This window comes from Artibeus jamaicensis, unplaced genomic scaffold, assembly GCF_021234435.1.
Source record: "Artibeus jamaicensis isolate MK-2021 breed Jamaican fruit bat unplaced genomic scaffold, CSHL_Jam_final contig_64, whole genome shotgun sequence".
NCBI classification, from domain to species: domain Eukaryota; kingdom Metazoa; phylum Chordata; class Mammalia; order Chiroptera; family Phyllostomidae; genus Artibeus; species Artibeus jamaicensis.
The window spans coordinates 2,096,193-2,115,804 of NW_026521911.1; the positions used below are offsets into that span (position 1 = coordinate 2,096,193).

At 59.6% G+C, this 19,612-nt stretch overlaps 1 protein-coding gene across 1 annotated transcript in view; it reads left to right on the plus strand.

The window, feature by feature from the left end:
* Positions 1–19,168, plus strand: part of ARHGEF17 (Rho guanine nucleotide exchange factor 17) — a 55,271-nt gene extending 36,103 nt beyond the window's left edge. The window contains exons 2-21 of the mRNA XM_037148642.2: positions 1,088–1,165; positions 6,250–6,432; positions 8,422–8,538; positions 8,760–8,852; positions 9,038–9,214; positions 9,513–9,563; positions 9,815–9,924; positions 10,031–10,116; positions 11,693–11,811; positions 12,070–12,283; positions 12,809–12,882; positions 13,413–13,612; positions 13,828–14,126; positions 14,599–14,848; positions 15,136–15,222; positions 15,540–15,607; positions 15,823–15,971; positions 16,400–16,574; positions 16,685–16,954; positions 17,667–19,168. Coding sequence (XP_037004537.2) covers positions 1,088–1,165; positions 6,250–6,432; positions 8,422–8,538; positions 8,760–8,852; positions 9,038–9,214; positions 9,513–9,563; positions 9,815–9,924; positions 10,031–10,116; positions 11,693–11,811; positions 12,070–12,283; positions 12,809–12,882; positions 13,413–13,612; positions 13,828–14,126; positions 14,599–14,848; positions 15,136–15,222; positions 15,540–15,607; positions 15,823–15,971; positions 16,400–16,574; positions 16,685–16,954; positions 17,667–17,863 — 2,997 coding nt within the window. The 3' untranslated portion in view covers positions 17,864–19,168. The remainder of the gene's footprint in view (positions 1–1,087; positions 1,166–6,249; positions 6,433–8,421; positions 8,539–8,759; positions 8,853–9,037; positions 9,215–9,512; positions 9,564–9,814; positions 9,925–10,030; positions 10,117–11,692; positions 11,812–12,069; positions 12,284–12,808; positions 12,883–13,412; positions 13,613–13,827; positions 14,127–14,598; positions 14,849–15,135; positions 15,223–15,539; positions 15,608–15,822; positions 15,972–16,399; positions 16,575–16,684; positions 16,955–17,666) is intronic.
* Positions 19,169–19,612: the final 444 nt, after the last annotated feature.

Genomic DNA, 19,612 nt, shown 5'->3' on the forward strand with positions numbered 1-19,612 from the left:
GCCAAGGCCTGGAAGGCAGAGTGGAAAGCGAAGCACAGGCCCCAGAGATCTCAGCCCCGAGGCGTTCGGAGCCTTGCTCAGGACCACACCAGAGACCGGAGTGGACTCTGCCTGCAGGGAGAAGCTTGGGGACTGACGCCATGTGGGACGGCTTCCTGGAGGAAGAGTGGGCCAGAGGCCCGGGGGTTGGTGGTGAAGGGCAGCAGGGAGTGAGCCCCAGGGGAGAGAACAGGGAAGGCGTGCCCCGCTGGCTTCCCACCAAGTCTCTTCACAGGACAGGGGCTGCCCTACGAGGGACGCACACCCTGTGCTTGTGGGTGTGGGTGCAGGGTCTGGGCCACCCCGCAGGCACTCTCCTGCAGGTCACCAGACTCCCAGATGGAGGCATCGGTTCCTGGGCTTCCTTTTCCTCGCCATCAAAATGGGAAAAATAACATCTCCCTTGCAGGGTGGTCAGAGGGATGAAATAATACGTAACACTTAGAACAGTGCCTGACACAGAGTAGGGTTCAGTTAAGCTGTTTAAATGAGAGAACTGGGGTCCAGCCTTGTCTGAGAGTGTCTGAAATCCTGTCCCCACCCGCCTGCGTGACCACTGGTGCCAGCCTCGTCCCCCTGGGCCACCTTGTCTTCCTCTGTAGCAGAGGGTAACAGTGTCCACTCTCGGGGACGGTGTGAGGCCCGACCAGGTGGGTCTGACCCCTCAGCACTGAGTGTGATGGTGGGGTTTTAGGGGTTGGCAGCTGGAGTGGGGGTGGCCTGGAGGCACCCTCCTTTGCAAATGTGAGAGGCTATTGATTTTTTCTGAGTCCTTCTCAGAAGCCCAGCAGGGGAGCCAAGAAGTAAACAGATGTCTGGATCTGCAGCAGCCACCAGACAGGCGGGTGGTGGCGGAGGGGCGAGGGGCGCTCTGGGGAGGCAGGAGGGCGTGGGGCAGGCCGCCCCCCACAGTCGGAGCAGGTGAGCAGACACCTGGCGTGACGGGGGCCCAGGGCACCTGCGGGGCACAGGCCTCCAAGGCCAGGGAGAGGGCGTGGGTGCACTCTGCGCCCGTGTGCACTGCTCACCCTCTACCTCCGTCCCCCAGGACATGCGGAAGCACGTGACCATGACCCTGCTGGACACGGAGCAGTCGTACGTGGAGTCGCTGCGCACCCTGATGCAGGTGAGGCTGCCAGCCCGCGCGGGCCCCCGAGCATAGCCGTGCCGAGTCTGGGGGGCTGTCAGACATGTGGGAGCAAACCTGTTTCATGGACGGTGAGCCCAGGTCAGAGAGGAGAGAGGGATGACCCTGGGACGCACCTCCCCTCCCTGGAGAGCCCCCCATGTGACGGCCCCGGAGGAGGAAGACCACGAAGGGGCCTGGATGAGGCAAGAGCAGCTGCCCCTCCACCCCTGCTTGCAGGGCCCTGTTCCCAGGGGAGCTCAGTGCTGCTGGGACGCAGTTGAGTATGTGGGTGTCGAAGGGCAACTGTGAGTCAGGGGCCCGGGAACGTCCCCTGGAGGAGGGGCCGGCCTCCCCCAACCTGTCCTCTCCGCAGCAGGAGTAGCGTGTGCGAAGTCCGGGCACGAGAAGCACGGCACACGGGGAAGCCTGTGTGGCCCTGCAGAACACAAGGGGATGGTCGTAGGGTGACTTTGCGGGAATCGGAGGCACAGGGTCAGGGCCTCGGGTACCAGGAGGAGGGTTTGGGCTCCACTGAGGGCCTTAGGAAGTCAGGGAAGCGCTCTGAGCAGGGCAGTATAGAGCCTGACTCCAGCTTTGCAAAGTCTGTTGGCTGCTGGGAAGGTGGGTAGCGAGTGGAAGAGGAGGCCAGGGTAAGGCCACTGAGGTCAGGCAAGGGAGGAGAGGCCAGGGAAGAGACTGCAGGGAGCAAGGGTCGGGGGCAGACACTTGGGAGGTGGATTGGCAGGCCAGGCATGGAACCTGGTCGGCTACGGTGGGTGAGGTGGGTGAGGTGGGGAGGCCCAGAACGGGGCCCGGGCTCCTAGCCTGGGTGACTGAGGCACCCGAGGAACCCCGCCTGGGCAAGGTGGGGCGAGATGGTGGGTTCGGGTTCAAAAATGGGGGTGTGGGTCTGGGAGAGCCCGGGAGCCGGGGTGCACCAGCGGGTCAGGGGCCCAGGATGCAGAGTGTGGATCTCAGCTAAGGTCGCAGTTGAGGACCAGCCTGTTCGAGCCCTGCGGGTAAATGAGAGCAAAGCGTAGAAGGGAGAGCCCGGAAACGTCCAGAGTATTTGCTGATGCTCCCCGAAAGCCCACATCACAGCGCCCTCCTCGTGCTCAGGGCTCCGCCCCCGGCAGAGACCAACAGCAGCCGGACAGACCGACCGCACGTGAGAACAAGTGCTGACGCAACAGTGCAGGGCGAGCACAGACTTCACAGAGTATTGCTCACCTTACAAAGGAGGGAGATCCTGACAGGGGCTGCAGCATAGCTGGGCCTTGGGGACATGACGCTAAATGAAATAAGCCAGTCACAAAGAGACAAACACTGCGATTCCGCTTACCTGAGCTGTGTAGAGTAGTCAGAGCCATAGAGACAGAGAGCAGAGTGGTGCTTGCCTGGGGCGAGGGGGTGTTTGATGGGGACCCTTGGGTAGGAGGAGGAGGAGGAGATTCCGGAGGTGCCCGCCACTCAAGGTGCTTCCACAGCAATGTGGATGTGACTGTGCCGATCTGGACGCTTAAAAATGGTTAAAATGGCAAATGTTCTGTTCTGTGTCTTTTAACACAAAAATTTACATGCTCTTATGTGTTTTTTAAAATTGCACAGAAGCCCCGGCAGGTATAGCTCAGTGGATTGAGCGTGGGCTGGGAACCAAAGGGTCACCAGTTTGATTCCCTGTCAGGGTAGATGCCTGGGTTGCGGGCCAGGTCCCCAGTAGGAGCCATGTGAGAAGCAACCACACGTTCATGTTTCTCTCTCTCTCTCTTTCTCCCTCCCTTCCCCCCTCTCTGAAAATAAATAAATAAAATCTTTTAAAAAAGTGCACAGAGAGCAGCAAACACAGATAGGGGCCTGCCTGGCATCGGGGGCCCAGGGGCCCTTCTCTGAGGTTGGAGTATTTAGCTGAGACCTGAAGGGCAGGTGGGCAGGGGAGGGGCTGGAGGGAGTCGTTCAGGGGAGGGTGCCACGAGCCAAGGCCAGGAGCCAGGGGAGGCCTAACGCTTCTGGGGATGGAGAGGCGGCTGGCGGGCAAGGGGCTGGCCCTGATTGTAACCACAGGGACGTCACTGGAGGGACATCTGCTAGCCATGTACAAACTGGAATTCCTTCTTTAAGACATGCCCTGGCTGCCAGCAGGAGTAGATGTGCAGGGGTCTGGCGGTGGGGTGGGGGACCTTACGTTGTCTCCTAGGTGGGCGTTGAAGGCACAGGGGTCAGACAGCCCCGTGTGAGTCACTTGCCTGCCTGCTGGGTGGCACTAGCCTAGTCACCTCACTTCTCTGAGGTGCAGTGTTTCTGTCTGCAGAAGCGCAGCTGCCCCTACACCCGTCTCCCAGCACAGAGATGAAAAGATGACGAAGCCGCCGTTCCTTGTTTGCAGACAGGAGGCCGACAGGGCCTGGGCACGTCCCTATCTTTGAATCTCCTGGCGGCACCCTTGGAGGCTCGCAGTGTCTGTGGGCGGAAAAGCTCGGGGAGGAAGGATCGTGCTGAGGGAGCCAGAGGGAGAGTTTTGGGTGGGGAGGAGTGGAGAGGGGCAGGAGAGTGTCAGCTGCACCCGAGGACTGCACTTGAAGCAGCCTCGGTGTGTCCAAAGGACTAAGGTCGGCCCAGGGGTCCGGAGCCAGGACATAGCATGCAGACTTCGCCCTATCTCTTCACCAACCATGTGACCGGCACGAGTTACATAACCAGTCTCTGCCTCAGTTTCCTTGTCTGTGGAGGGTAAATAATAATAGCACCTGCATCAAGCACAGGTTACTGGAGAGCAGCGTGTGTAATTTAGCGTACTGCCCGGCAATCCTGCATGCGCGAGGGTGTACGTAAGATCACGTTTAACCTCCCATTAACTCTGCGAGGTAGATATTACAGTCCCTTCTTTAGATGAGGAAGTGGAGGCTCAGAGAGGCAGGGAAACCTGCCCAGGGTCATCCATCTCTTTAGTGGTATCCCAGCTCACGTGGGCTGCTGTGACAAAGATACCATAGACTGGATGGCTTAACCAAGTAGAATTTATTTTTCATTGATCTGGAGCCTGGCAAGTCCAAGATCAAGGCACTGGCAGACTCGCTGTCCGGCGAGGACCCACTTCCTGGTCTGTAGACAGTGGTGTTTCACTGGCTACAAGAGCTGAGGGCCTCTCCCCGGTCTCTCGTAAGGGTGCTAATCTCACTCACAAGGGCTCTACCCTTAGGGCCTGCTCAGAGCCTCAGCTCCAAATAACACCATATTGGAGATTAGTTCCAACATACAAATTTGGGGGTTGGGGAGCACAAACTAAAAACTGAGTGCTTACTATGCGCACTGTGCCTAAGCTGATTCACAGTAAACCTCACTATAACGCCCCTCTCACAGATGATGAAACAGTGCAGCGAGTAGAGTAACTTGTTCACGGTCACAGAACTAGGGGCACCGTCGCCTGGGCTGACCCCCGTGGGTCACCCCCTAGTCTGCACTGCCTGAAATGTAGTCAGACAGCCTGGACCGCGCAGCCTTGGCGTTCCCTTCGTGTGACCACTGCCACACGCTGATTGGGATCGTTCCTGCAGGCCAGGAGCTTAAAATAACGAAGTTAAATACCAAGGTTAACAGCCAGAAGGAGGTGGGGTTTGAACCCAGGTGCTGAGGCCACGCCCGCCCTCGGTGCAGCTCTGGCCCAGACTCCAGCCAGCCCAGCCCCTTCTCCGAGCACCCCTGACCCTGTGTTTCCCAAGGCGCTCGCTGTCCTCTAACCTGCTGTGTGCTGAGTTTACTTATGGTGCCTGTTTTCTCCCTCCCTCTGCTAAAACGCCAGCTCCTCAAGCACAGGGACTTTTGTCTGTCCACCATCGAGGCCCCGCACCTCAAGGCCAGATGCACAGTAGTCGCTCAGCGTCTACTGTGGCAAGTGAATGCAGGTGTTGGCTCCTAGCTGGTTCTGTATCGGGTTCTCACTGTTTATTTTGCCCCCTGCCGTGTGCCTGCTTCTGTGTGGGGTGTTGGGACCTGGAGGTGAGCTGTTTAGCTGCTGCTCGTCGTGGGGCAGCAGACACCCCAGCTGGGGGGGGGACGCTGGCTCAGCCGGGCCAGTGCTGGGAGAGGCTGCCTGCCTGCCTCCTCACCTCGGGCCTTTTCAGAGCCCCCACCCAGGTGAGAGGAGAATTCTGTTGAGCTTTGCTTCTCAAACTTGTCTTACAAAACAAGCCAGATCTTTTAAATGTTTAATATACATTTTATGACAACGTTGCCCATAGGTTTTCGGATGGGGTTGTTTTTGGCCTGCAGTTACAGTTCTGGCCAGGAGAGGGCAGCCTCCCTGTGAGCACACCAGCTGCTGAGCAAGGGCTATTTATGCTCAGGAAACACCACTGAATGCAGATTTGAAGTGAAAAATAGGAGGTTAGTCACAGACTGACCAGCAGATCTGAAAGCTGTCAAGTTATTGTTCAGGTAGTGTCGCTAAAAGCCTCCAGTACTTCCCATAGGCCCTCCCACACACCCCCTGCTTCATTAACCCCACAGCACTGATCATCCTTGACTTCAGCGGTTTCCACGGGTGATCAGTTCTAAAGCACATTCTTCATGTGTAACATCTCTGAAATCAAGGTTCACTTTATAACTGAATGACTATCATCATTTAAGTGGCAGCAAATTTTTTCTCAAATACACATCTCAGATTTGCTGAAAGGTGGTTTGTTTTTATTCATTGTTTTAGTTGTGTATTTTATCTGACTAGATTGTAAACTCTTCCTCATTCACTGCTGTCACCCAGTTCTTGAACGGTGCCTGGCATGTAGTAGGTGTAGGCTTAGTGTGTGGAGGTCGTGCAGGGAGCCCAGCCTTCTTGCTTTCCTCACTCCGAGCTCTGCTTGTCCATGCCTTCAACCTTTCCTGAGCTCCCTCCTGCCCGTCCGGGCCAGGCTCTGGGCTGCGCAGTGTGGGGCACGAGGGTAGGTCTTCCTGTCTCCCTCCTAGGGCGCTGAGTCTAATGAGGGAGACCCAGGAGGCAGGACCCCTGAGCTGCAGGCCTGGTACCTACACCAGTGGTTTGGGGTGCCCTCTCTCTGAGGGGGCCCGTACTGACCTCGTGGCTCCCCCAGGGCTATATGCAGCCACTGAAGCAGGCAGAGAACTCCTTGCTGTGTGACCCGTCGCTGGTGGACGAGATCTTCGACCAGATCCCTGAGCTCCTGGAGCACCACGAGCAGTTCCTGGAGCAGGTGCGGCACTGTGTGCAGACCTGGCACGCCGAGCAGAAGGTGGGGCACCTGCTCATCCAGTCGGTGAGTGCCCCTGCTGCCTGCAGCTGCGGCCCCCATGTACCTCCTGGGTGGGGCCGGCTGCTGCTGTGGACCCCCCACCCTGCCTCACCTGGACACGGATTCCGGTCCCGGATGTAATCCCAGGACTTGACCAGACACCGGTACTGATCCCAGACTCTGGGTCGACCTGAACCTGGACACTGCCCAGCCTGGGTCTTGGCTGGACTCTGGTGGGGACCTTAATCCCAAACAGTCACTGACCTGATCCCAGACCCAGTGCAGGTTGCTGGCATTGACCTACCCTAGTCCTGACCCTGAACTGGCGCTGACGTTGCCCCAGACCTCAGAGGGATGCAGGTACTGACCTCAACCCCTACCTTGACTAGCTCTTTTCTCCATTAGATGTTTCAACAGTAATAGCTAACTATTTGTCACTTAATATGTGCTAGGCATTAGGCTAAATACATTGCACAGGGCAGGGCAAAAGTAGGTTTACAGTCGTGAGTATGCAAAACGCAGGTTTACTCTTCTTTAGTGTTTGTTAAATGCTGTGTTATTTCCCATCAAACAACTGTAAACCCACTTCTGCCCCACCCTGTTATATGGACAACTCCAGGAAACAGGTGCTCTTGTTGCCCTGAATTTAAAGTTGATGGCTCTGTGGCAGAGAGAGAAAATAACCTGATCAGAGGCAGAGTCGGCGAGAAGCACAGGATCTAGCCCCCAGACACCGGCCTCTAGGGTGCACGCTCTGTTCCACCTCTGTTCCCTTCACCCTCCGTCTGTGAGCTTTCCGGGGTCCAACAGGAGCATTTGAGATCCTGCGCCCTGGTGTATTTCATCAGCTTGGCTCAAATAAGTGCTCATAAAAATTAAAGAAAGGTCCTGCAATAGTGACTGGGACCTTTGGAAAAGAATTGGCTTCCAAGCTCAAAAAGAACTGCAAAAGCAAAACTAGTCAACATTTAACCAAATGCCTATAAAGCATAATGTGTCATTTTCTTTAACTGTTAAATTTAGAATTTGTTTATAGAATTTGATTACATTAGAAAAATTTAAGTTACATTTTGTTACTTTGCCAGAAATCCCAAGAATGCATGATGATTGTGAATAAGTTATAGCCAAATGCAAACTAAATGGATAGAGCCAAAATTTTTTTAAAGCAAAATTTAAAACTCCTTCCAAAAATTTTACTTGCAAAGAAAAAAACAACTTACCTATTTTTATGGGAGGTGGGTGTGTTTTCCTGAGTTTGAGGTGATGTGGGTGGGCCTCGGGCCTCAAAAGGTCTCAGAAGACCCCCGCTGTCCTGAAAGCAGCATGAGGGGACCCTTGATCTGGAGGTGCAGCTGAGATAGGAACCAGAGGTCCTGACTTCCAGCCAGGGCCTCACCCAGGAACCCCCACATTTAGCCCAGCTGCCCACCAGCCAACACATGTCAGCCCCCAGGGGGCGCCCTTCGCTGAGCCGGGCTTGACTGGCTGGGGTGGGGGTGCCTGTCTCCTTAGAGAGGGAGATTGTCCTGAGGGTCAAGGGAAGCTGGAGAACAGGCGTAGTTCCAGGCGGAGCCCTAGTGAGGATAGGGAGTGCTTCCTGGAGGAGGCAGACCTGGAGCTCAGCCTTGAGGACCAGTAAGATTTTGGTGGGGGGAGGGCACACCTATTGGAGGGAAGGACAGGAACAAAGGCCAAGCAGCTGGAGCAAGGCTGTCACTCAGAGCAGGGGACCTGCCTGCTTGGAAGTGAGAACCCTGTCTGAGCTCACAGGACACATCCAGGCACACGGATAAGGCACACATGCACGCGTCTGTGCACATACACACACCTGATCACATAGGCACACACAGCGTGTACATACAGCACTCAGGAGCACCTGCCTTACCTCTCAGGGACTGTGTCATTTTTAACTGGAGGGGGGGGATGTTGGCTCCTGAATCAGTGGAAACCAGGAGAGGGTGGGATGGGGCAGGAAACGCCTTGAGGGTCCCCAGCCTGTGTCTTCATCTGCAGTTCTCCAAGGATGTCCTGGTCAACATCTATTCTGCCTACATCGATAACTTTCTCAACGCAAAGGACGCTGTACGTGTGGCCAAAGAGGCGAGGCCTGCCTTTCTCAAGTTCCTAGAGGTACTGCGGGCCAGGGCTAGGGGGATGGAAGCCACCCTCATTTTGGGCTAGTTTTGGGGGGCCCAGAAGCTTCCAGCCTGGGCACCACAGTCCTAGCCTGTGGGGTCAACCTCTGCCCTCAGGCTGAGCTGGAGGGGCTTCCTGGGGGCTGGTCCCTGGACAGTCCCTTCTTTGCCTGTCATTCCTCACATGGCTGCCCCCGGCCCTGTTTTCGAGTTCAGCAAAGCATGCGTGAGAACAAGGAGAAGCAGGCGCTGTCCGACCTTATGATCAAGCCCGTGCAGCGGATCCCACGCTACGAGCTTCTGGTGAAGGTGGGTGAGGACTGGAGGCCTGTGGGGATGCAGGGGGCTCTAAGGCCTGGTCTCCAGGTGTCAGTTAGGAAAGGAAGTCCTCCCTGACATCTACCCATAGTTCTTCCTGCTGCAGAGCCAGTGTGGGGCCCCAGGTTCCAGCAGAGCAGCTAAGCAGGCAGACCTGGTTCCCATTCTCACCCCAGGACCTCCTGAAGCACACGCCTGAGGACCACCCGGACCACCCACTCCTGTTGGATGCTCAGCGGAACATCAAGCAGGTGGCTGAGCGCATCAACAAGGGCGTGCGGAGTGCAGAGGAGGCCGAGCGGCACGCCCGCGTGCTGCAGGAGATCGAGGCCCACATCGAGGGCATGGAGGATGTGCGTGCGGCCCCGCCCCACCCTGCCTGTGCCTGTGTTCCTCTGGGGTCACCTGGAACTGTGGCCGTGTCCACATCCACAGTGGTGTCCACCGTGTGTTTGCATCTTGTCTACCAGCATATCCACCTTCCCTCTTCCACATCTGTCTCCAGCCTTGTGCCCTGACAGCATCAGGAGGGTGGATGGGATGTTGCTTCCATGGTCTGGCCATAGACTGGGGCCAGGGGGTCACAAGGGCTTGGGGGGGCTGAGGATCAATAATCAGCCTGCAAAACGCCTTGTACCTCCTGCCCCACAGCTCCAGGCCCCTATGCGGCGGTTCCTGAGGCAGGAGATGGTCATTGAAGTGGTAAGAAGTGTCCTAGTGTCTCTCTGCGTGTCCCCATCCCCGCCTTGCTCACACTTTTGCTCATACCTGCTGCCCACAGCTCTCCCTGCTCTTCCGCCCCAACAGGAACCCTGGGTCGAGTCCCACCTCTATCTCTCTGCCTCTGGGCAGCTGTGGGAGAGTCCCGTCCCTCCCTGGGCCTGGCTGTCCCCTTGGGCACTGTGGGCAGGAGGGTGGGCCTCTGGGCCTGAATCCTGCCTCGGGCCCCACAGAAGGCAGTTGGAGGCAAGAAGGACCGGTCCCTCTTCCTGTTCACGGACCTCCTGGTCTGCACCACCCTGAAGCGGAAGTCGGGCTCCCTGCGGCGCAGCTCCATGAGTCTGTGAGTGGCTGGGGTGGGGTGCAGGCTCGGGAAGCGGGGAGCAGCTGTCCCTCCCTGGGCCCCAGGCCTCTGCCCTGGCCAGAGCACACCCCTTGGCTCCTCACAGGTACACGGCAGCCAGCGTCATTGACACGGCCAGCAAGTACAAGCTGCTGTGGAAGCTGCCGCTGGAAGATGTGGACATCATCAAAGGTGGGGCTGCCTCAGGCCCGCCCAGGGATCTGGGTGTTGGGGTCTTCCTCTGAGAGGCCCTCCTCGTGGGTTTGGGCTGTGGCCAAGGCTGGCTTCCTCTCATCTGTTTTTCTGCTTTGGGCCGTCACTTTCCCACCCATTACGAGGGGCTGGCATGTGGGACCCGACTGGCACTCACAGAGCCGGACCAGGACCGGTCCAGGAGGACCGCCTGCTCTCTGGCAGAGACCTGGCCTAGGCTGGCGGGTGGGCTGGGCTGGGGCAGTGCTGGGAGCACAGACGTACGGTCCCTGTTGGCCGGTGATTCTGTGCAAACATGCTGAAGCATTCCGCCAGACGACGGGCACCGTCCTGGCCCCACAGCCCTGCACACAGGGACGCAGACCCACTCCCGCCAGTCCCCGCGCCAGTGTGGTCGAAGGGCCGCTTGGCTGGAAAGCTCTGTGCTGTTTGGGGCTGAGACTGTCGGGAGCCGAGGCGGCTTTAGGGACCTGCTCCTCCTGCTGTGTATGTGTGTGTTGCTGTCTGTCTGTCTGTCTCTGTCAGTCTGTTCTCACCACTCTGAGTTTCCTCTGCTTCCTCCTAACTCCCACGATCCGTCACACCCTTTTCTGTATGGGCTGTCCTCCCTCCCTCTGGGCCCCAGCTGCTCCGGGACCCGCCTAATTGAGGGGTGTTGGGTATTGAATGCTGGTGTGGGCACCTCTGGGCCGGCGGCCGTTCGGGCCCAGACTCGGTTCCTAAGCTCAGTGGGGGTGGTCCCCAAGGTGAGGAAGGGGCTGGCTCAGCCAGGCGAACCCAGACCTGCTTCACCTGGGCCCTTGTGTAGGAGTCCAAGCTGACTATTGGCCCGATTCAGGTCTCCTCACTGGAGAACCAGCTGACAAATGATTTTCTGTAGGTCAGGTGTCCAGGCCTAGTCCAGTCAGTTACAGCCCAGGGTGGGACAGGGTCATATGGGAGAGACCGTGGCTGCCCGGGCGGTGAGAGCTGTGGGGACAGTTTCCCTCAGAAGGAGCGGGAGGTCCCCCACCCTGGCTTCTTGCACACTCCGCTGCTATCTATGCTGCCCAGATGTGCACTCCCCTGCCAGGCAGCGCAGGGCATGGGGTGCTGGCAGTGGTCTGGCGCGCTGTAGACCAGAGAAATCCAGGACATCAGCACATTGCTCCCACCTACATGGAGGAATAAAGTCCTGTAGTCAGCAAATTTGCCTGCCCCGAGGCCCTGCCTGCACGAGGCTGCTCCATGCAGCGGGCCAGCTCGCCAGGCAGTGCCTGTGTAATCTGCAGGCCACCTGCTGTTCATGCTTTGTTTTCTCTCAGAGAGTTCTCCAGGGACCCAACACCCTGGGCTGTGTAGGTCTGAATTAGGCCCAGCCCCTGCTCTCAGGCCCCGGGTCTCTCTGCAAGCCGCCTGCTAACTCCTCTCCTGGGCACTTGGGGTTTGTGAGCTCCATTTGTCAGGCCACTCCCCGCACCCAGCTGCAAGTTGCACAATGAGGGCAGGATTGTCTGTCTAAGCTTGACCTTGTCTGTCTCTGGATCTGTCCATGGTCTTCCTTTATCCCCACCAGGGGCATCCCAAGCCACTAACCGAGAGAACATCCAGAAGGCCATCAGCCGCCTGGACGAGGACTTGACCACCCTGGGCCAGATGAGCAAGCTCTCTGAGAGCCTTGGCTTTCCACACCAGGTCTGTGTCCGCTGCCCGAGGCTGCCCCAAGCTGGAAGTGGGGCGGGGAAGTACGGCCTCGCTGCATCTGAGGGAGGAGAGGGCCCATCCTGTCTGTGGGCGGGGGGGGGGGATCCAGACTTCCCCTTGGTGAGAGAGGAAAGGCAGAGCCCCATTTTCTGTGAGAGGGGAGAGGCAGGTCCCCACCCACATCCCCAGGGCACACGCAGGCCCGTGGGGAGATGACAGAGCCTGAGGCCTGGGCCTCCCTCCCCACAGAGCCTGGATGACGCGCTGCGGGACCTCTCGGCCGCCATGCACCGGGACCTGTCAGAGAAGCAGGCGCTGTGTTGTGCGCTGTCCTTCCCCCCCACCAAGCTGGAGCTGTGCACCACGAGGCCCGAGGGCACCGACTCCTTCCTCTTCGAGTTCCCCCACCCTGAAGCCTGCCTGGGCTTTGAACAGGCCTTTGATGAGGCCAAGAGGAAGCTGGGTGAGCCAAGGCCCGGCCGGCACCCTCCTCCCGGAATCTCCAGGCAGTGTATGGCTGTCACCAGGAGACACCGGGAGTCCAGAATTCCAGGACCGAGTGTCCTCCGTCCAGTCCCTGCTGGCAGGAGGGTGGACTAGACTTCTGCAGTGAAACACAGGACTCCCCAGGCCCTCCAGGCAGAGAGAGGGGTTCCATGGGTTGGGAGGGCTTAAGTCAGGGGCCCCACGTGGAAGAGGGTTGCTAGGAACCCGTCATCTTCTCACGCTGGGAGGAAGCCTGGCTTGGGGCAAGCTGTGGATCGAGGTCTGTGGCTTAGAAGATTCTCAGAGACCTCTAGGTCTGCCTCCCACACCACACGGCTGGGAGCTTAAGGCCAGGGACAAGCAGGGCATAGTCCACAGCCACCTCATTCCCCCTTGAGAGACCCTAAGCGGCAGCGGAGGGAGGGACATGGGCGAGGTCAGGAACCAGGATGAGTAGATGCTAAGCAGTGTGTGTCTGTCTGTCTGTTCATCTCCACTGTAGCATCCAGCAAAAGCTGTTTGGACCCTGAGTTCCTGAAGGCCATCCCCATCATGAAAACACGCAGTGGCATGCAGGTGTGTGCATGTACCTTGGTCCCGTGGGTTTACATGTTCAGAGCCAGCACGTGTTCATGGGTTTGTGTTCTGTGTTCGAGTTACATGCGTGTCTTGAGTATTGCAACTGCTCCCTATGTTTCTGAGTGTACAGCTCTCTCTGCACATGCTCATGAACACTGCATGTGTCACATGCACATGGGTGTGTTCATGCATGTGAACAAAGGCTGTACAAGTGAAAAGGGTCTGGTTCATGTGCTTGCATGAACTTGTACACACGTATGAAAGTTATCATTTTCACATTTGCTGCATGCATATGTATATGTTGGGTGCATGTGTGTGCACATGTGTGAACAGAGGATACCTATATCACAGGCATGTGTGCATTTGATGTGTAAAGCATGTCACATGGGCTGTGTGCACACAGGTAGGCAGAGGGGTGTGTTAGGAACCCCTTCACACCCGCGTGGGCCAGCCTCTGCTGCCCTGCTGGTGGGAGCCAGCGGCGGTCCCTCCATTCGCCTTCCCCTACCCAATGGTGCCTCTTGCAGTTCTCGTGCGCAGCCCCAACCCTGAGCAGCTGCCCGGAGCCCGCGCCAGAGGTGTGGGTGTGCAACAGCGATGGCTACGTGGGCCAGGTGTGCCTGCTGAGTCTGCGCGCCGAGCCCGACGTGGAGGCCTGCATCGCCGTCTGCTCCGCACGCATCCTCTGCATCGGGGCAGTGCCCGGCCTGCAGCCCCGCTGTGCACGGTGAGGCCCCTCGGGGGCAGGGCCACCACACTGAGTTCCCGTGTCCGGCAGGCACAGGTCACCCCTGGTGGTGGTGGCTGCACCTGACCACTGTGCAGTGGACATAGGTGGGGCGGTGAGGGCATGTTTGTGGGTGGGGCCTGGTGGGCTTGCCGGGGAGTGGGGCTGAGCATGGGCTCCTGGGGGCTCTCATCTCTTCCCCTTTTATCTCCCAGGGAGCAGCCTTCATCTCTGAGGACCGCCCAGGAGTCGGCTCCCGAGGCTGCTGGGTCGGAACTGGACATGGAGGCGGCAGACGAGGAAGCGGGGGTGCTGACCGAGTCCGGGCCCCAGCCCTGCCTACACATCTCCATTGCGGGATCGGGCCTCGAGATGGCCCCCGGCCTGGCCAAGGGTGACCCCCGCCCGGAGTTGGTGCCCTTTGACAGTGACTCGGATGATGAGTCTTCGCCCAGCCCCTCTGGGACCCTGCAGAGTCAGGCCAGCCGGTCCACCATCTCCTCTAGCTTTGGCAGTGAGTGCCCAACTTAGAGCTGTCAGGCAGGGTGGACGGCCCAGAAGAGGGGGCAGCCCAGAGGGTTCTGATGGGAGAGGAGGGACCTGCATAAGCACAGGTTGGGATCGAGTCTCAGGACGCCAGCACCCAGAGCAGGGGTGGGGGAGGGGGCAGCAAGGCAGGCAGGGCAGTGACACTGAGGCCCCAGAGGGCAGTGGGACAGTCAGGCCAGGTCCTGGAATGACTGATGAGTTAGAGATGGAGCAGGGGGTGGAGTGGTTGGCCCCTTTGTCCATGGGGCCGTGGCAGATTGGAGGGGCCAGGCTAGGACCGGGAGCTGGCAGCACTGAGCTGTCGGCAGGCAGGCTGACAAGGGCCGGAGCTGATGCGGAGGCCTCGGGGTTGAGAAAGCAGCTGTGGGAGGCCAGAGAGGTATCAGGGCTCAGACCTGGCAGAGGGGAATGGAGACAGAGACCTTTGTCCCCCTCAGATGAGGAGACCCCGAGCTCCAAGGAGGCCGTGGCAGAGACGACCAGTTCGGAGGAGGAGCAGGAGCCCAGCTTCCTGCCGCTGTCCAGCTCCTTCGGGCCCGGTGGCCCCTGCGGCACCAGCCCGATGGACGGGAGGGCCCTCCGCCGCTCCAGCCGGGGCTCCTTCACCAGGGGCAGCCTGGAGGACCTGCTGAGCGCTGACCCCGAGGCCTATCAGAGCTCCGTGTGGCTGGGCACTGAGGACGGCTGGTAGGGATGCAGAAGGGGCCGGGGTCACAGTGCCAAAACCCTGAGCTCCTCGCTTTGGGACTCACAAGGCTTCTGAAGCAGGAACAGGAGGGCTTTCAGGCAGACCCCAGGGGCACTGCCACCGGGTCACCGGCGGGTCTGGAACTCACAGGGAAGCTGTGGGATCTCAGTACCTTGGGCAGCCGCCTGGCGTGGAGGAGACGGTGGTGGAGACATGGAGGTGGGGGGATGGCTCGGGGACAGGCGTGCCCACACACGTGTCACAGGGGCACGTCCCTGATCCACAGCGTCCACGTGTACCAGTCCTCCGACAGCATCCGCGATCGCAGGAACAGCATGAAGCTCCAGCACTCGGCCTCTGTGACCTGCATCCTGTAAGGCCCCCGCTGCCTCTCCGGCGCAGACCCTTCTCCGCTGCCCCTGCAGGCTTCCTCCGGTTCCGCAGGGCCCTCCTGCTCTAGGCCACTCCCGGAGTTGGTGGCTGGAGGCCAGAGGCCTGGCCCCAGGCTAGCTGTGCCTCACACACTGTGTGGCCCTGGGCAAGTCAGTACACCTTCCTAGACGCAGGCTGTCTCACCTGCGGAGGTGGCCTCTGGGGGACCATAGCCATGCCATCTGTGGTGTTCTTGGCCCCAGGTGACCTGCTTTGGTCCCCTGAAGCCCCTGACTCCCCCCTCTTTTCTCGTGCCAGGTATCTGAATAACCAGGTGTTTGTGTCTCTGGCCAATGGGGAACTGGTGGTCTACCAAAGAGAAGCAGGTGAGGCCCAGCCCCCACAGCCCCCGGAGCCCCATGCTGGTGTTGGGCCCCAGGGCTGTGCTTTGGGGAGGGGGCTTTGGGCAGCTCCCAGGCCCTCTGGCCTCAGTGCCCTCATTTTCAAATGGGGTTGTTCGCACCTCGTTTCAGGAGAGTGTGAGGCTCAAACGCAACACTGAACCGAGTCTGCTGTTCTCCTTACCCCACCCCCACCCCAGGTCGTTTCTGGGACCCACAGAACTTCAAGTCTGTGACCTTGGGTGCTCAGGGGAGCCCCATCACCAAGATGGTCTCCGTGGGCGGGCGGCTGTGGTGTGGCTGCCAGAACCGAGTGCTGGTCCTCAACCCGGACACACTGCAGCTGGAGGTAGCCGTTGGGGTGGGTGGTAGCGGGACGGCCTTAGGTGAGCTGGCCCACGGAAGAGGGCGATGAGCCTGGGGCAGGGCACAGAAAAGCATCCAGCTGTCCAGGGAGAGGCCAGTGATTGCTCTTAAACCCCTTCAAACTTTGAAACCCTCTGACCCTTAAATCCCTCAAATTTCACTGGGAAAGGGCACCTCCACTTTAGTCCCTGAGGGTTGAGTGGGAGGCTGCAGTGAAAGCTTGGACGGGTTGGTCTTCCAGACCGATCGGGGTGCGAGGAGCAAGGCTGCTTTGCTGCTGATGCCGGCAGGCTTCCCGCAGAGGCCTGGTGCAGATGGCGAGGGAGGGGTGGGTCCTGGGGGAGCAGAGGCAGGGAGGGACCCGGGGAGGCGAGCCTGCTGCTCAGCCTCCTGTTCTCTGCCCCCACCCAGCACACGTTCTCCGTGGGGCAGGACTCCAGCCGCAGCGTGGCGTGCATGGTGGACTCCAGCCTGGGCGTGTGGGTGACTTTGAAAGGCAGTGCCCACGTGTGTCTCTACCATCCAGACACTTTTGAGCAGCTGTCCGAGGTAGACGTCACACCTCCCGTGCACAGGATGCTGGCAGGTAGTGGCCTCAGTCTACTACCAGCCCCGCTCGGAGCCTCTTGCCCCCGTCATGGAGGCTGAGCCAGGGCCGGGGTTCGACCTCAGCTCCGGTCTGTCCCCCCGCCCCAGGCTCGGACGCCATCATCCGGCAGCACAAAGCTGCCTGCCTGAGGATCACGGCGCTGCTGGTGTGCGAGGAGCTGCTGTGGGTGGGCACCAGCGCAGGCGTCGTGCTCACCATGCCCACCTCGCCCAGCACCGTCAGCTGCCCGCGCGCGCCCCTCAGCCCCGCGGGCCTAGGCCAGGGGCACACCGGCCACGTCCGCTTCCTGGCTGCAGTCCAGCTGCCCGACGGCTTTAACCTGCTCTGCCCGACCCCGCCGCCTGCCCCGGACACAGGTGGGTCTGCGTCCCCCCTTCCCCGGGGCCTGTGGCCTGTCCCGCCAGCAGAGGCGGAAGAGCAGGGCGAAGTGTAACACGGAGCTGCAGGTGGCACATATGACAGGAAGCTGACGGAGGAAACCCCAAAATAAACGCCGGGGGTGCGTGTGTGAGGGGTCACGGCAGACGGGGAGTGAACTAGAAGCCGAGAAGTAGAGCGAGGCTCCGCAGGGCACAGACAACAGGGAACGAAGCCGGAAGCAATGAGAAGAGCAGGAAATAGAAATGACAGCGACAGCAGAACCCAGGCAGGCGGGCGGGACACGGACTGTGAAACCTGGGAAGGGGACGGATTAGGGATCGAGGAGGCGACAGCTAGCTAAGTCTCCCTTTGGCATCGCGGGAAACCGTGTTCCGGGAGGAAGTGGCTGCGGGAATCGGGCACGTAGGGGACCTCAGCGGCCCGACTGGGAGCAGGAATGAGTGTGAGGAGGACAGTCGATGTGCAGTGACCCAGAGGGGACAGACAGTGGTGTGGGCCTGGGAGTGACGTCACTCCTGCCCGGAAGGGACAGGCAGGAGGTGAGAAGTTGTCCAACTGCAAGGGAGCAGGCATGTCTTTCCCAACGGGGAGTTCTTGGCCGATACGAAGGGAAGTGTGCACGTTTTCCTTCCCACCTTCTGGGGCGCTGCAGCTGAGCCCTGCCGGGCCCTTCCCTCCACCCCCCAGGCCCCGAGAAGCTGCCATCACTGGAGCACCGGGACTCCCCTCGGCACCGAGCACCCACCTCAGCCAGGCCCCGGATGCTGGTGATCAGCGGAGGGGACGGCTACGAGGACTTCCGACTCAGCAGTGGGGGTGGCGGCAGCAGCGAGACCGTGGGCCGCGACGACAGCACGAACCACCTCCTCCTGTGGAGGGTGTGACCCTGTCCAGTACGGCTCAGGACTTGGCTGCCCCCTGCCCTCAGCCTGCTTGCCTCTTCCTGACCCACACGCAGACTCTCCCAGGAGTGTCCAACCAGGGGCTCACCTGTGCCTGCCTGGGCTCCTCCCATTTTCACCGACGCATTCCGGATGGAACACCTGCTGGGCTGCCGGCCAAGGCCTCTCCTGACCCTCTGGCTGCTCCCGTGCTCCCAGCTGCGAGGGAGGCTAGGCTGGTGGTGGGCAAGAGGGCTGCCCAGGACCTCTGTCCCTGGAGCTTCTACCAAAGACACGGCCTGGGCCCCGTGGGGCTGGGGAGGGCCATGTGCAATATGTGGAGGGTTTTCTGGGGGCCGCGGGAGGGCTGGGGGATGGAATCCTTTCCCGTGTACAGTATTTATGTTTCTTTTTAGATGTGTACCTTCCCAAGCACTTATTTATGCAATGACCTAGGGCAGGGAGTGATGGGAGGAAATGACAGAAGGGAAAACCCCATTCCTGCCCTGGGGGGCCACCCAGGACCCTACCAAGCCTTCCTGGAGGGACCAAACCCCCTCATTACACGCCCACACATGCGTGCACAGACACACACACTGCGTGTTCAGGGCACTGGAGCACCACCCCTTGACCTGCTTCCCACAGTCTCAACCTCGCCTGGGTCGGGCCGCCCTCCGGCCCTCAGCCAAGGGCCAGGTCCCCTCGGTCGTCCAGCACCAGGCGATGACTAGGAAGGTGGTGACTCCCACCTGGGGTGCCTCCCTTTGGCATTTCCTAGTTTAACGGCAGTGCCTTTGGTGGTTTCGAGTTTGGGGATGCTGAGGGGCCTTGGACAGGGCTCTCTCCTGGCCTGGGCAGGAAGAGAAAAGGGCCCTCGCTCTCCTCGCAGTTGCCCCGCCCCCGTGTCTCATGCACTGGCACATACGGTCACCTTGGGAGGGGGGCCTAGGAGCCCCTCACTCTGACCACTGCATCCTCTTCACACCCTTCCTGCCAGGGGCGGCCCCTCCAGGCAGGGTGCCCAACGCCGAGGGGGCTGGACGTGGCCTCTTCCCTGGGAGGCGCTGGGGGGCAGTGTCCCCCTGCCCCTGCGCCCCAGGAGCCGGTCTGAGCCCCAGCCCCTCCCTTGCTCGGCCGCCTCTCCAGGGTCTGGTTTCAGATGGGGTTGGTTTGGTTCTGTTTCTGGGGTGGGCGGGTCATTGTGGTCTTAGATTATGTTTCTCTTGCTACCAAACAGTCATGTATTAACTTTCCTTGGATGATGAATTTTAAAGAGTCAATAAATAGAAACACCAGATGACTGCTCCATCAGTGGCCCAGGTGGCTTCCTGCCAGCAACGTAAGGGCTCCCCAGCTGCGTGGGCCTCCCGACACCCTCGCAGGTGCGCAGAAGGGAGGCCTCGGAGACCTGGAAGAGTGCTGGGGTGGCGGGGCTGCCCCCGACTGTGTTATCCCAGCAGGTCGCTGCCTGTCGGGGGTGCAGTTTCCTCATCAGGAAAACCAGGGGCTGTGCTAATCCAATGCTTGGTAACCAGGGCTATGTGTTAGAATCCTTTACAGACTCGTGTAAATATAAAGCATGACACAGATTACATGTCCAGGTAAACACGTTCTTGGGCTCCCCTCAGGTCCTGAGTCAGTGGGTCTGGGATGGGGCTTTAATACGGAGCTAAAACACACTGCAAGTGAAAGACTCGGCAACTGGTGGCCTGTCTGCAGCTCCTCTAGGAAGCCGTTTTCCCGCAAAGCCTT